The sequence below is a fragment of the Monodon monoceros genome, unplaced genomic scaffold, assembly GCF_005190385.1.
Source record: "Monodon monoceros isolate NGI ecotype Baffin Bay Population unplaced genomic scaffold, NGI_Narwhal_1 Super_Scaffold_21, whole genome shotgun sequence".
NCBI classification, from domain to species: Eukaryota; Metazoa; Chordata; class Mammalia; order Artiodactyla; family Monodontidae; genus Monodon; species Monodon monoceros.
In genome coordinates, this window is record NW_021703778.1 from 19043158 (window position 1) to 19058009 (window position 14852).

A 14852-nucleotide genomic window follows, 5' to 3' on the forward strand; every position below is an offset into this window, starting at 1 on the left:
AATTTTTTTTTTACTTTGCTAAATACTGAACGTCGGGGCTGAAGAGAAAATGGGCTGGGAAGTAGATAGTAACAGGAAAAGTGTATTGAGAAGCGCTTTCCCACAAGGGAGGAAATACGAAATTTGGTCAAGGATAAGGATTCTTACTGTGACTTTTCAACCATACTGACGTGATTTATATAATACTCATGCTTAAATGAAATCTTTAGTGGTTACAGTTACTTACTGTAATAATCATAGAATTTTCCTGGGGCCTTTCAGTTCCAAAACTATATAGCATATATCATCTAGTTCTTTTTTCTTGGACAATTTTTATTTTGGTATCATAGAGTTGTTAGGAGAGAGCTTTTTTTTCTCTGTTTCTGTCTTTGGTTCTGCATTAAGCCTAAAATAACAGTCGAAATTATGGAAATTTAGAAATTAAAATTCTGTTTCTCAAAATCCATATTATGAAGGGATTTCGCTGTGTTTTCTGAAGCATTCCATTAAGCGTATATTCAGGGAATTCCCTGGTTGTCCAGTGGTTAGGACTCCACGCTCTCACTGCCAAGGACCCAGGTTCAATCCCTGGTCAGGGAATTAAGATCCCACAAGCGGTGCAGGATCTTAGTTCCCCGACCAGGGGTTGAACCCGTGCCCATTGCAGTGGAAGCATGGAGGTTTTTTTTTTTTTGGAAGCATGGAGTTTTAACCACTGGGTCACCAGGGAATTCCCAATACTTCTTATTCTTAAAGCTCCTGTTTTCTTCTCTAGAATGTCCTGAAACCAAGCTTAACAAAGCTAATGAGTGCTTCTCGGCAATCCAAGAAAAACAGTAAGTTATTTGAAGACTGTCCTTCTTGTGTTATTCACTGATTTGAAATTATGGATGTTCTCATGGACTCCACTTTGTTTTCACTATAGTAGAAGCAAAATGTGGCATCGTGAGACCAGAGAAGAGAACCTTCTTTGAGGACAATAGTTCTGATAGTGAAAATGAAGATGTGGTCGAAACCTTTCCCAAACCATCAATCAGACTCCAAAGCGTCTCTCATCCTGCTTTCTCATCACCTGAACCTCTCCCAAAACCTCTCAAGTCTTTAGCAGGCCCTGGTCTTACAAAGGTAAGTTGTTCTGTTTTGTTTTTAACTTTTTTTTTTCTGTGCTTTTTCACATACCAGACCCCTGATTCTTACAATGATGAAAAGAATCCCTTACAGAAATGGAATTCCTCAAGATCACGAGAGAAAACAGTGTAACAACAAGAGCAACATATGTGCAGGATTGAGATTTATGAACGTTGGTGGCAGTAAACCATTCTGAAGTATGCCATTATGAAAGGAAAGAATTAGAAAGCAACTAGAAAGAACAGCTAGATGAATATGAAGATGGGGAGGGGGATGAAGGGGAAGAATTCATTTAAGAAGGACAAGATGAATTTAAAGATTGAATGAGGGTCAAGATGAGAGAGATTATTATACAAACACAACAGAAATAGTGGGGTTAAGTGAGAGCAGGAACTCTATAAAATATGATAGAAATTATTTCAAATTCAAATTAACAAGAGAAAGTCAGGTCATGGGAAAAAGTGCTCGTACTCTTTTGAATGACGTATAGTTGATTTTTATGAAGAACTGAAAGAGAATTTGATCCTTACCTTTTTTGGTTGTTGTTGTTTTTTAATTGAAGTATAATTGATTTACAATATTGTGTTAGTTTCAGGTGTACAGCAAAATGACTTGGTTATACATATGTATATATCTATATTCTATTTTTTTCAATTCTTTTCCATTATAGTTTATTACAAGGTATTGAATATAGTTCCATGTGGAAGTTAGTTTTAATCTGAAGTGTTTTCCTTTTTAAAAAATTCTCACTTTTAAATTAGTAAGGTTATGTCTTATATTTAATCTAGCAAAACCTTTGTTCATAGATAATGCAAGATGAGCTCTGTTTTAGGCCTTATCAGATTTATTATGAATTAAGAATTTTTGGCCCTTCTGCTTCTTGTGGTTTCTTACTGTTTGGTATATACTTAACTTACTTAACTAATTTATCTTACTGTTTGGTATCATCTTGGTAGGCATTTTAGATCTTTTTGAGAATAGACAGAGAGGAAATAAATAAGTATTTTATCTAGTTTTTCACTAAGATTATAATTTCTAATTATGTAAATGAGGTTCTTAATTTCAAGTCATTAAATGAGAAAATTTTAAACTGCCACAGTCTTAAAGAAAAAAATATAGAAATCTTTTTTTCTGGAGAGATTCTGATTTATCTTTTCCTAGTAATATCTGTACATAATGGGCACATATACACGCATCAAATGAATGAAATCACAATTTATGATTTTTTTCTAATATAAACTACTTATTATTATAAAATAATAAGGAAGGAAAAATTACCAGCAGAGTGTACAAAATTACCTCTGGAAGACAATTTTTTACTTTTTAAAATATCTCCAGCAATAGGTACATTTCATGTTATTCTTGAGAAACTTTATTAACTTCAGTATTTATAGTTAAACTAGCATGTAAATATTTTGTTATACAAGTTAAACTAACATGTAAATTCTTTCATATCTAAAACTCAGGAATCCTGGTTACTTGATTTTTTAGTCCCTTTGTTCTTCCCTCGTGTGAATATTGGGTCCTATTTGTTAATCATAGATGTATCTGAGAACTTTTAAATCTCCAACTTGGATAATCATAGTTTTACTAATTTTTTTTAGTACTAAATCATTTCCGCAATCTTTAACTGCCATTCTATAAGGCGTAGATAGGAAGAGTTATTAGCGTGCTGTTCACAGGTGAATAAGAAAATCATGTGAATTTTAAAATAGGGTTTTATGTTTCTTTCGTACATCATAGTAGTACTTAAAAATGCCTTATAATTCCATAATCACATAAACATTCTCTTCTACAATTTTTTTTTTTTTTTTTTTTTTTTTGCGGTACACGGGCCTCTCACTGTTGTGGCCTCTCCCGTTGCGGAGCACAGCCTCCGGACACGCAGGCTCAGCAGCCATGGCTCACGGGCCCAGCCGCTCCGCAGCATGTGGGATCTTCCCGGACCGGGGCACGAACCCGTGTCCCCTGCATCGGCAGGCGGACTCTCAACCACTGCGCCACCAGGGAAGCCCTCTTCTACAATTTAAAACTTGTCTTTTAAGATTAATTTTTGAAAAGGAATCTTCTTGTAGTCTCTTGAGTTGGTGTTTTACAATTAAATCTTTTCATTAAACTTAAAAATGCTTATTGCTATTATATCCCAGAAATGAATATTTGCACATATTCATGAAAGAGTATATTTTATATCCTTAAACAAATGTTGCAATATATAATCGAAAAATTGAAGCTCATAGTTTTCTTCCCCAGTCTTGTTTATATTTTCAAAAGTTCAGAACTCTGCATAGGTTTGCATCATTTAATTATACCAGGTTAGTATATTTTACAGATATTTATCTTAACATCATATGCTTTTCCTGAACAAGTTTATCTATTACTAATCCAAATGCATTTATCCAAATCATCTCCCCTGGGTGCCTCAAATTTCTTATGCCCCAAGCTGAAGACATTGTCCCTGATGCTTTCCTCTTTCCTGACTCTTTGTAAGCTACTCTGTCATCTGTCTTCCCCATCCTAGTAGATAACATCACTGAAATACCGAAGCAGGAAAAATCCTGGACTCCATCCCTCCCTGAAATCACCACATCCTGTTGCTCATCAAGTTCAGTATTTTCTACCTGCTTACCATTTTTCATTTCCTATTACTTTCTCACTTATAATTTTGAGATGCTCTTTTCTAGTTTTGCTCCCCTGATGTTCATCTTTATGTTGCTGCCAGAGTGACCTTTCTAAAATATATTTGTGAAGATGTAACGCCTCTACTTATGTAGTGGATCCCCATCACGTGAAGGAGAAAGTTCATGTTCTAGGAGGACACTTGCTTTTTTTGGTTTGGCTCTGATCCTCCAGTTTTGTCTCTTCATACCATTCCTGGTAACTGTGTTCTGGTTTTCCACGTGACTTGTTATGTTGCTTCACGCCTCGTCCTTTTGCTCAGGCTGCCCTTTCTAGAATCCCCTTCACATCCCCGCTCTACACTGTGTCTGTCTTTTAAGACAGACCTGTCTTTGCAGCATTTCCTGAGCTACCCAGATACAGCTGACTCCTCTTTCCTTTGTGCCCTTCCTGTACTCTGTTCACATTAATTGTAGAGCTTTTGAATGATACTTTTCTGTTCTTATTTGTTTTCATGTAGCTCTACTTCTCCTAGAATACAGAGCAGAATCGGTCTTCTATTTATATTTCCAGCTTTTCCCCCAGGATAGTGCCTATGATTTGATAGATTCAGTAAATGTTTGTTGTCTTACTGATTGATTGAATGATCAAATGAATGAATATGATGTTTTCTGGAATTAGGTGTTTGTTTTATTTTTATAGGAAGGAGCAACAAATCCAGAAATTGGAGAAAAAGAAAATGATACTGATATTGAAAGTGCTCCACAAGAGCAAACAGATCATAACAATTTGACTTCTTTTGATGGAGCACACAAAAATAATAGGAGTGGTAAGTTAGTGAATATTTATGAACTTTTTTCTATGCTTAAAGGCTAGTATAAAAACATCTAAAGTGTGTAGATCCAAATATAGTATCCATTTCTTTTTAAGTATGTTTCTTTTGCTCTGTTTCTTCAGAAGTATCCCAACTACTACCAACTTTTTCTTCCTGAAAATGCCTCGACCCTCTGAAATTCTTTTCTGCTACTTTATTTTATTTAAATATTTGTGGATGGAGATAGACTTATACAGGTATTTAAAATTCATAGTAGTAAATGTTCTCATTAATGGATCTGTGGCTGCATTTTACAGATATGATGTCAGCGTTAGGATTAGGAGAAGAGGAAGGTATAGAATCACCTTGGGATTCTGAGGTACTGTCTTCTATTATTTTTTTTTTTTTTTAAATATAAGCACTGAGTGATGTTAAAACATAAAAGGGGGATGCTTTGACTTTACTTTCTCACCTTTGCATTTGCCCATCAAAATTTTTTCCTTATATTTTTAACCTGTAATTAATTAAATAATTGTGTGCTAAATATAATAACTACCACATAGTGCACTTTTGTTAATTTGCAAGATTCACCTAATGAAACCAGTGTAGTATAGAGCAAAAACCAAGGCTCAGAAGTCATAAGGAATCAGTTTGGGTTCTGAAGTTAAATTTATCTAAAAACTGAAGCATTATTCCAGGTCAGCCTATGGCCAAATGTATGTTTCTTTTCTTTTTTTTTTAAATTTTTGTTGGAGTATAGTTGATTTACAATGTTGTGTTAGTTTCAGATATACAGCAAAGTGAATCAGTTATACATATACATATATCCACTCTTTTTTCGATTCCTTCCCCATATAGGCCATTACAGAGTATTCAGTAGAGTTCCCTGTGCTATACAGTAGGTCCTTATTATTGATCTATTTTATATATAGTAGGGTGTATCTGTCAGTCCCAGTCTCCCAAGCAAATGTATGTTTCTTTGGTACATATAGATGTGTGAAACTCCTAGTGAGGTTCAGAGAGAAACAGGTTGAAATGTAGTTTTTTACCACTTAGACCTGAAAAAGATAGTGCCTGAGACTTGAAAGTATTATTACATTTGGATTGTCAAATAGATCTACAAGGAACATTTCAAGAGAAGCAAAAGAATGGGGAATAATAAGCATGTGGCGTTATAATAACCACAGTTTGGTTTAGCGATGCTTTAATAGGTACACACCATTTTGGATAGTTAAACTAGTGTGCGTTGAGTACCTTTATGGCAGCCGTACTTGAAGTAACGTAAATATAAAGTAATGATGACCTGTTGTAAAGTGACAGCTATGGAAAGAAATAAGAAGGGCCTGATCTGTTAGATATAGGCAGCTGATGCAGTGATACAGCACTGTTTAAAGTCAAAAGACATGGTAGCATCCTGGTTCTGTCACTAGCTGTGGGATCTCGGAAAAACTTGTCTACCCTGTTTGAGCGTCAGTGACCTCCTTTGTAAAAATGGTACTGGTACCCACTTCTCAGGTATGTGTAGGGAACAGATGTGGTAACAGCTGTGAACACACATTGTAAACTGTAAAGGGTGCTATAGAAATGTAAGACAAAAATGATCACAGTCGCAATTAGTGACTCACTAAATGCTGGGGCACTTTTTTAAAACCTGAAGGACAATAAAATGACGGTAGTGTTAAGAATAGGAAAATTAGAACGGGCATGTGGATTTCTAGTTTGGGGTATGTTAAATTTCTATAGACTGTTATCGGAGATCTCCTATAGGTATCAAGTGCTTTGGTACTTGAGGTGCTCTCGACATTTTAAATGTTTTGATCTTAAATAAATTCCTGTCATTGAATACCAACTATGTGCTGGGCAGTTGGACACTGACTGTACCAATTGAGGGGTTAGGCTGTAGTGGTGGGAACATAAAACCAAACAGGAATCCTTTATAAGTCACTGTTAAGTCCTTCATGTAAAGAAACTGGAGAGGGCTTCCCTGGTGGCGCAGTGGTTGAGAGTCCGCCTGCCGATGCAGGGGACATGGGTTCGTGCCCTGGTCTGGGAAGATCCCACATGCCGCGGAGCGGCTGGGCCCGTGAGCCATGGCCGCTGAGCCTGCGCGTCCGGAGCCTGTGCTCTGCAACAGGAGAGGCCACAACAGTGAGAGGCCCGCGTACCGCAAAAAAAAAAAAAAAAGAAAATGGAGAATGTTAAGTTAGACAACATTGAGAGAGTTTGTAGTTCGCATGGGGATGGGAGTGGGAGTGGAATTAGGTAGTCAGAAAAGATCTGCATGTGGGAAAAGCTACCAAGGGGAGGATGGGAAGGAGCCTGTCATGTGAGGGTCCAGGGGAGGGACATTCTGAACAGAGAGAACAGCAGATCCCATCTCTTCGTCATTTCACTCTCGCATCTTGGAATGACCAGGAAACAGGAAGTGGGGTAACTGTCCTTACAATCATTTTTATCATTGTTGTTGTATGTAGAAAGTAAAATGTGCATAATAAAAGCTTGGCACATTTAGATGATTAATAAATAAATGTTCTTATTCTTCCCTTATTAAAGCTTGCTGTACTTTTTTGAAGAGTTGCATAACTATATTTAAATTTTTTGCTATTATTTAAACATAAAAGTTTTTCTTACTACTTCGCTATTTTATTCAACTAGTTTTCCTATCAATAAAAATTTTATCAAATAACAGATTCTTGTAAGCCCTTGTTTACCTAAGTGAAGCAGCTTCTACAGTGTTCTGTTTATGCTCAACATGACATACTTCATGGTTTCTTTTCATGCCAAGTATATTATTTTAATACTAAAAAATTTCTGTCTTTAGAAATATTTTAAATTTATAGCAAGTGTACTTATTAAAGAATTTATTTAAATACATATTTTTTAAAAATACTCTCTTCTTTTGACAGGGAATGCAAAGTAGAGTTAGGTATTTTGAAGTTAATTCTTTGCTGAAATGTGCCTGTAAGTCAGTATTTTGTCTGTGAAAATAATTCCTCTGGCTTTCCATGCTCAGTTTACAGAGTCAGTAGCCAAATGAAGATAAAAGATATACTTGATCTAGAGAGTGTGTATGAAGTTTTCTATTTAAATGTTTGGGTTTTCAATCCATGCTTCTCTTATTTTTAAATCTAATTGCTTGTAAAGTAGGAAATTTTTAAAAAGTAGGGTATTTTCAGGTATTAGAAGGGGATTAGGAAATCTTTATGCAACTCATTATTAATATCAATTTTAACAGAGTATCTCTGAGAGTCTTCCACAGAAGTATGTTGATCATTTATCTGGAGCTGCAGGTCAAAGAGGAAAAAATATATTAAATGGACAAGTAGAAGGTAAGAACTGTATTTTTATGAAAAAGTCATTTGGCAGCATGTTGATTTAAAATGGGAATTCTGATATATTCTAATAGCCAAAGAAAATCACCTGTCGGTTAAGAGGAAGAATCATTCCTCACACTGATTTCAAGTTGAACTGAGCCTGTCTCATTCTGGAAAAGAAGTGCTGTATCAGAAGAACTAAGCAGCTACATCTTTTTTTCTAGTCAAAAATCCATCAACAGTTTTTAGGCAGTTTTTATTTGGCCAAAAAGCAGTGCTTGAATACTTAACTGTGTGCTGTGTTCTATTTAAGTTCTGACTGTCCAGATGTTCTTTTGTAGATGACATGCCATGATATAATCATCTATCTCCATGTCTGTTATCAAGTTACACTATGAAGTGTGCCACCCTTTTGAGGTGGTCCTCAAAGACACAGTTTGCTTTTTGTTTAACCAAGTGTCCTAAAGCATGTACCTGAAGTTATATCATTTTTTATTCTAAAAAGCTATGCAGCTTATATTCTGAAAACTATTACAAAATATAACACTGTTGATGTAAAAAAAAAAAAAAGAAAAGAAAATCACCTGTCAAATGCATAGTGAGGAAAAAGATGAGAAAAGGAGGGAAGCTGTGTATCTTATCTGGTGTCAGCCACAGATTAAATTGAGAGTCCCCTTTAAGGAGCTAAATTATTAATTCCTTTTCAAGGTACTCTACAACCTAAGGAAAGTCGGGAAATGAGGAAGAGGAAAGAAGGAATAAAGAATGAGAGAGGCAGCGGTTACAGGGAGTAAATGAAGGAAAAGGAAGCAGGGGTCTGTGGAGGACGGTGGCAAAGTAAAATAGGTCTTTAGAAAAAGGAAGAGAAGAGTATTTGAAACGTGAGACAAATTTGAAGTGAGCTTCCAGCACCAAAACTTTTCAGAGACGAACAGTAAATCTTTCCCACTCTTACTGTGGGAATGTAGAAGCAGACTCATAGATCAGAGTTTCTCAAATTTTAATTAGTCCCCTGGGGACCTTGTGAAAAGTGCACATGCTGAGCAGCAGGTCTGGGGTTGTGCATTTCTGACAAGCTCTCAGAATAGCAAGGGTGTAGGCTTGCATTTAGAGAAATCTGGAAGAGGAGCCACTGGATAGTTCAAGACAGAACAGGATCAAGGAAAAGCATTATTTTCTTTTTCTTTCTGAGCGTGTTTATAGCCAGAGGGTAGCAAAGCGTTGAAGTAGAACTTATAGATGTAAGGTACCACTGCTAAGCAAAGAGGAAAAAAGAAGTGGTGGGGATGATCCATAAAAAGAATGTAAAAGGGGAAGAATTAAGACCACAGATCCAGAGACTATCTTTGAAGAGGAAAGAATATAGTGAAAGGAAAGAGGGAGGAAAGAAGGATGTTAGGGAGGTGATTGTGGAGGTGATGAGGAAACTTGAGAGAACTCTTGTTAGATGACTTCAGTGTATTTACACTGAAGCAAGGTTACGTCATTGCTGCCCCAGAGAATACTGGAAGCAGGAGTGGGTGCTAGAATTGAGGTAAACCCCAGCTCCTCCTTGTAACTATCAGGCATCAAAGATATATGTTGTGTTGGTATGTGTTATTCAAATGAGATTAATTTGAATATGGAAGCATTGGCTGTTTTTTTTTTTTTCAAGATAGGTTTTTTTTGTTTGTTTTTTTGGCTGCTCGGCTGGCATGTGGGATCCTAATTTCCCTGACCAGGGATTGAACCCGTGTCCCCTGCAGTAGAAGCATGGGGTCTTAACCACTGGACCGCCAGGGGAGTCCGTAAGATAGCTAATTTTTTGATGATAATTGTTTCACAAAAATCCTTTTAAACATTAGCATGATATACTGAACCAAACTAATTTTGGAAACAAAAGCAATTAATAGGGTTCATTCCCTAAATGCTTAAATTGTTATTTTTAGTAAATACTACACTGATTTTGAAATATTAAAGATTTTTAATATCTAATAATTCTGTGGCAGTAAAATTTACTTTTTCCTTTTTGATAATCGTACTTCGATATTGAAAACTTATAATACATTATTTCTTAGATGTGCCTTATATACCTTCTTGCATGAGTGGATCGAGAAACTTTAAGATGACTAAACTAGAGGATCCAAGAAATGTAGGCATACCAGTAGCCCACATGGGTATGGAAAAAAAATGAATATTTTTATGAACTATTATTCTACAAGTGTATATCCAAGCTGATCAGTTCATAACACTTTCTCTGATGAGAAATGTATTATATACATTCAACTGAACTGTCATCCCAACTGTGCACTTCCTAAATTACAGGACAAATTGAAGAACATGATAAACACTTGTAGTATAATGGTGTAAATGATGCTGCTGTATTGCATTCAAGATATGCTGTTGCATTTTACCATCAGCTTTCACATTTACCTTCTCGGGGTCATGATTTGTTCCTCTGATTAAAGATCACTTTTCTCCTCATCCATCAGCATGTTCACATTGGTACATGTGCATTTTTCTATTTTATAAAGGCTTTTGGAACATAATCTTACTTTTGAAATCTTAACTGCATGTTTTATTAAACCTGTACTCCTATTTTTTCTTCAGTATCTATAGTGGATTCATATGTCTGTCTTGTTGCCGTCCTAACTTCCCCCAAGAAACAAAACACCAAAACCTAAAGTATTCACTGCCAAGGCCAAGCATGAGGATTCTGCTCAGTACTAACTGCATGAATATATAGGTGGCTTTCATAGTTACGTGTAATTGATTCTATGTCCCTTTTGCCTTTTAGATTCTCCTGAAAAATATCCTCACTTGAAGGTAAAAACTTATATTTTTATCTTGAATTATTAACTACAGATTGTATCAAATGTGCATTATTTATTAATCAACTTGTTTCAAAACCCATTCAGCCTGCAGTTGGAGTGAAAGATTCTGTTCCTAATAAAACAGTAGGAATGAAGGATTTGCAGACATCCAGATCAGGTAAATTCTGCAGTGCAAATTTCCCTCTGGAGAGAGGTACACTAAAATATTTGAAATGCTCACAGCCTTCGTATTCCTAATTCTTTTTTCTTTTGTTTTTGCAAATTTAATTGAAGGATTTGACGTAAATAAGGCACGTGTTATTGTTGGTATCCATGTTTTGAAAACAGGATATTTACAAGCATAAGAAAAAGATATTTTTAAAATGTAAGCTTTAACTCACATGTTTCTATGTATGTTTCAATACCCTAAAGTTCCCAGTTTGGAATCTCTGTACTTCTTAGGGATTCTCAGAGGTAAATTATTAGAGTCTAAGATTTTTCCAGTTTTATAAAATGCTTATTTGAATTCTGACCTTTACCTAGAGTAAAGCTTCACTTGCTAACATGTCAATTGTATTTCAACTTTAATTATTTCATTTTAGTGGTGTTACACGGATGAGCTTAAGCCAACCAGATGTTTTGATTAGCAGACTCTGTGTGTGTGTGTGTGTGTGTGTGTGTGTGGTCTTTGATTATTAAAAGTGGGGGAAAGTAATCATACCTTAATGATGATTTGATAGACACAATCTTTTAAAACAGTAATTCTGAAAGTTTTTGGCTTTAAGATCCTTTTATTTATTTATTTGTTATTTTTTTATGAGGCAGATATAGGATCCTTTTATACTTTTAAAAATTATTGAGAATTCCAAGGAACTTTTGTTTAAGTAGGTTGTATCTACTGATGTTTACTGTATTGGAAAATAAAACTGAAAATTTTAAAATACAAGCGCACACAATCATACATTCTATTAGCCATTGGAACTATGATGTTATCACATATCTTGACTCTGGAAAACTCCACTGTACATTTAAAACAGAATGAGAATGGAAATAACGTTTACTGTTATTGTGAAAATAGTTTTGGCCTCTTGGACCCCTTGAATGATTAGGTCTTGGGACTCCAGGGATGCTCAGGTGACACTTGAGAACCACTGTTTTAAACCATTCACAGAGCTTATGGATGTGAAATGATAAAGGGACCCTTGTGATGAAACAGGATTTAAACTTTCACTTTTACATTTCCTGCTTTTTTCTTTGATTTGTCTTTTTTTTTTTAGGTTTTTTTCTTTCTTTTTTTTTTTTATACAGCAAGTTCTTATTAGTCATCAATTTTATACACATCAGTGTATACATGTCAATCCCAATCGCCCAATTCATCCCACCACCATCGCCAACCCCCCGTGGTTTTCCCCCCTTGGTGTCCATACGTTTGTTCTCTACATCTGTGTCTCAATTTCTGCCCTGCAAACCGGTTCATCTGTACCATTTTTCTAGGTTCCACATATATGTGTTAATATACGATATTTGTTTTTCTCTTTCTGACTTACTTCACTCTGTATGACAGTCTCTAGATCCATCCACGTCTCAACAAATGATCCAATTTTGTTCCTTTTTATGGCTGAGTAATATTCCATTGTATACATGTACCACATCTTCTTTATCCATTCGTCTGTCGATGGGCATTTAGGTTGCTTCCATGACCTGGCTATTGTAAATAGGGCTGCAATGAACATTGGGGTGCATGTGTCTTTTTGAACTGTGGTTTTCTCTGGGTATATGCCCAGTAGTGGGATTGCTGGATCATATGGTAATTCTATTTTTAGTTTTTTAAGGAACCTCCATACTGTTCTCCATAGTGGCTGTATCAGTTTTCATCCCCACCAACAGTGCAAGAGGGTTCTCTTTTCTCCACACCCTCTCCAGCATTTGTTGTTTGTAGATTTTCGGGTGAAGCCCATTCTAACTGGTGTGAGTGAGATGATACCTCATTGTAGTTTTGATTTGCATTTCTCTAATAATTAGTGATCTTGAGCAGCTTTTCATGTGCTTCTTGCCCATCTGTATGTCTTATTTGGAGAAATGTCAATTTAGGTCTTCTGCCCATTTTTGGATTGGGTTGTTTGTTTTTTTAATATTGAGCTGTATGAGCTGTTTATATATTTTGGAGATTAATCCTTTGTCCGTGGATTTGTTTGCAAATATTTTCTCCCTTTCTGAGGGTTGTCTTTTCATCTTGTTTATGGTTTCCTTTGCTGTGCAAAAGCTTTTAAGTTTCATTAGGTCCCATTTGTTTATTTTTGTTTCCATTACTCTAGGAGATGGATCAAAAAAGATCTTGCTGTGATTAATGTCAAAGAGTGTTCTTCCTATGTTTTCCTCTAAGAGTTTTATAGTGTCCGGTCTTACATTTAGGTCTCTAATCCATTTTGAGTTTATTTTTGTGTATGGTGTTAGGGAGTGTTCTAATATCATTCTTTCACATGTAGCTGTCCAGTTTTCCCAGCACCACTTATTGAAGAGATTGTCTTTTCTCCATTATATATCCTTGCCTCTTTTGTCATAGATTAGTTGACCATAGGTGCGTGGGTTTACCTCTGGGCTTCCTATCTTGTTCCATTGATCTATGTTTCTGTTTTTGTGCTAGTACCATATTGTCTTGATTACTGTAGCTTTGTAGTATACCCTGAAGTCAGGGAGTCTGATTCCTCCAGCTCCGTTTTTTTCCCTCAAGACTGTTTGGCAATTCGGAGTCTTTTGTGTCTCCATACAAATTTTAAGATTTTTTGTTCTAGTTCTGTAAAAAATGCCATTGGTAATTTGATAGGGATTGCATTGAATCTGTAGATTGCTTTGGGTAGTATAGTCATTTTCACAATATTGATTCTTCCAATCCAAGAACATGCTATACCTCTCCATCTTTTTGTATCATCTTTAATTTCTTTCATCAGTGTCTTATAGTTTTCTGCATACAGGTCTTTTGTCTCCCTAGGTAGGTTTATTCCTAGGTATTTTATTCTTTTTGTTGCAGTGGTAAATGGGAGTGTTTCCTTAATTTCTCTTTCAGATTTTTCATCATTAGTGTATAGGAATGCCAGAGATTTCTGTGCATTAATTTTGTATCCTGCAACTTTACCAAATTCTTTGATTAGCTCTAGTAGTTTTCTGGTGGCATCTTTAAGATTTATTTCTTTTTCTTCTCTGATTGCCGAGGCTAGGACTTCCAAAACTATGTTGAATAATAGCGGTGAGAGTGGACATCCTTGTCTTGTTCCTGATATTAGAGGAAATGCTTTCAGTTTTTCACCATTGAGAATGATGTTTGCTGTGGGTTTGTCATATATGGCCTTTATTATTTTGAGGTAGGTTCCCTCTATGCCCACTTTCTGGAGAGATTTTACCATAAATGGGTGTTGAATTTTGTCAAAAGCTTTTTCTGCATCTACTGAGATGATCATATGGTTTTTATTCTTCAGTTTGTTAATATGGTGTATCACATTGATTGATTTGTGTATATTGAAGAATCCTTGCATCCCTGGGATAAATCTCACTTGATCATGGTGTATGATCCTTTTAATGCATTGTTGGATTCTGTTTGCTAGTATTTTTTTGAGGATTTTTGCATCTATATTCATCAGTGATATTGGTCTGTAATTTTCTTTTTTTGTAGTATCTTGTCTGGTTTTGGTATCAGGGTGATGGTGGCCTCATAGAATGAGTTTGGGAGTGTTCCTTCCTCCGCAATTTTCTGGAAGAGTTTGAGAAGGATGGGTGTTAGCTCTCCTCTAAATGTTTGATAGAATTCACCAGTGAAGGCATCTGGTCCTCGACTTTTGTTTGCTGGAAGATTTTTAATCACAGTTTGAATTTAATTACTTGTGATTGGTCTGTTCATATTTTCTATTTCTTCCTGGTTCAGTCTGGGAAGGTTACAGCTTTCCAACAATTTGTCCATTTCTTCCAGGTTGCCCATTTTATTGGCATAGAGTTGCTTGTAGTAGTCTTTTAGGATGCTTTGTATTTCTGTGGTGTCTGTTGTAACTTCTCCTTTTTCATTTCTAATTTTATTGATTTGAATCCTCTTCCTCTTTTTCTTGATGAGTCTGGCTAATGGTTTATCAATTTTGTTTATCTTCTCAAAGAACCAGCTTTTAGTTTTATTGATCTTTGCTATTGTTTTCTTTGTTTCTGTTTCATTTATTTCTGCTCTGA

General features: G+C 35.6%; 1 protein-coding gene across 9 annotated transcripts in view; it reads left to right on the top strand.

Annotated features, from left to right (window-relative positions):
* ANKRD26 (ankyrin repeat domain 26) overlaps window positions 1-14852 on the top strand; it is an 89374-nt gene that overhangs the window by 24455 nt on the left and 50067 nt on the right. For 7 of the 9 annotated variants that reach the window (XR_003795895.1, XM_029237769.1, XM_029237768.1 and 4 more), the window contains 8 exons: window positions 755-815; window positions 905-1104; window positions 4426-4552; window positions 4855-4916; window positions 7773-7866; window positions 9909-10007; window positions 10628-10656; window positions 10749-10821. Coding sequence is in view for 8 of the 9 variants with exons in the window: in XM_029237769.1 (XP_029093602.1) it covers window positions 755-815; window positions 905-1104; window positions 4426-4552; window positions 4855-4916; window positions 7773-7866; window positions 9909-10007; window positions 10628-10656; window positions 10749-10821 (745 nt within the window). In the remaining variant the exon portion in view is untranslated. The remainder of the gene's footprint in view (window positions 1-754; window positions 816-904; window positions 1105-4425; window positions 4553-4854; window positions 4917-7772; window positions 7867-9908; window positions 10008-10627; window positions 10657-10748; window positions 10822-14852) is intronic. The other 2 variants (XM_029237770.1, XM_029237772.1) reach the window with 1 other exon arrangement.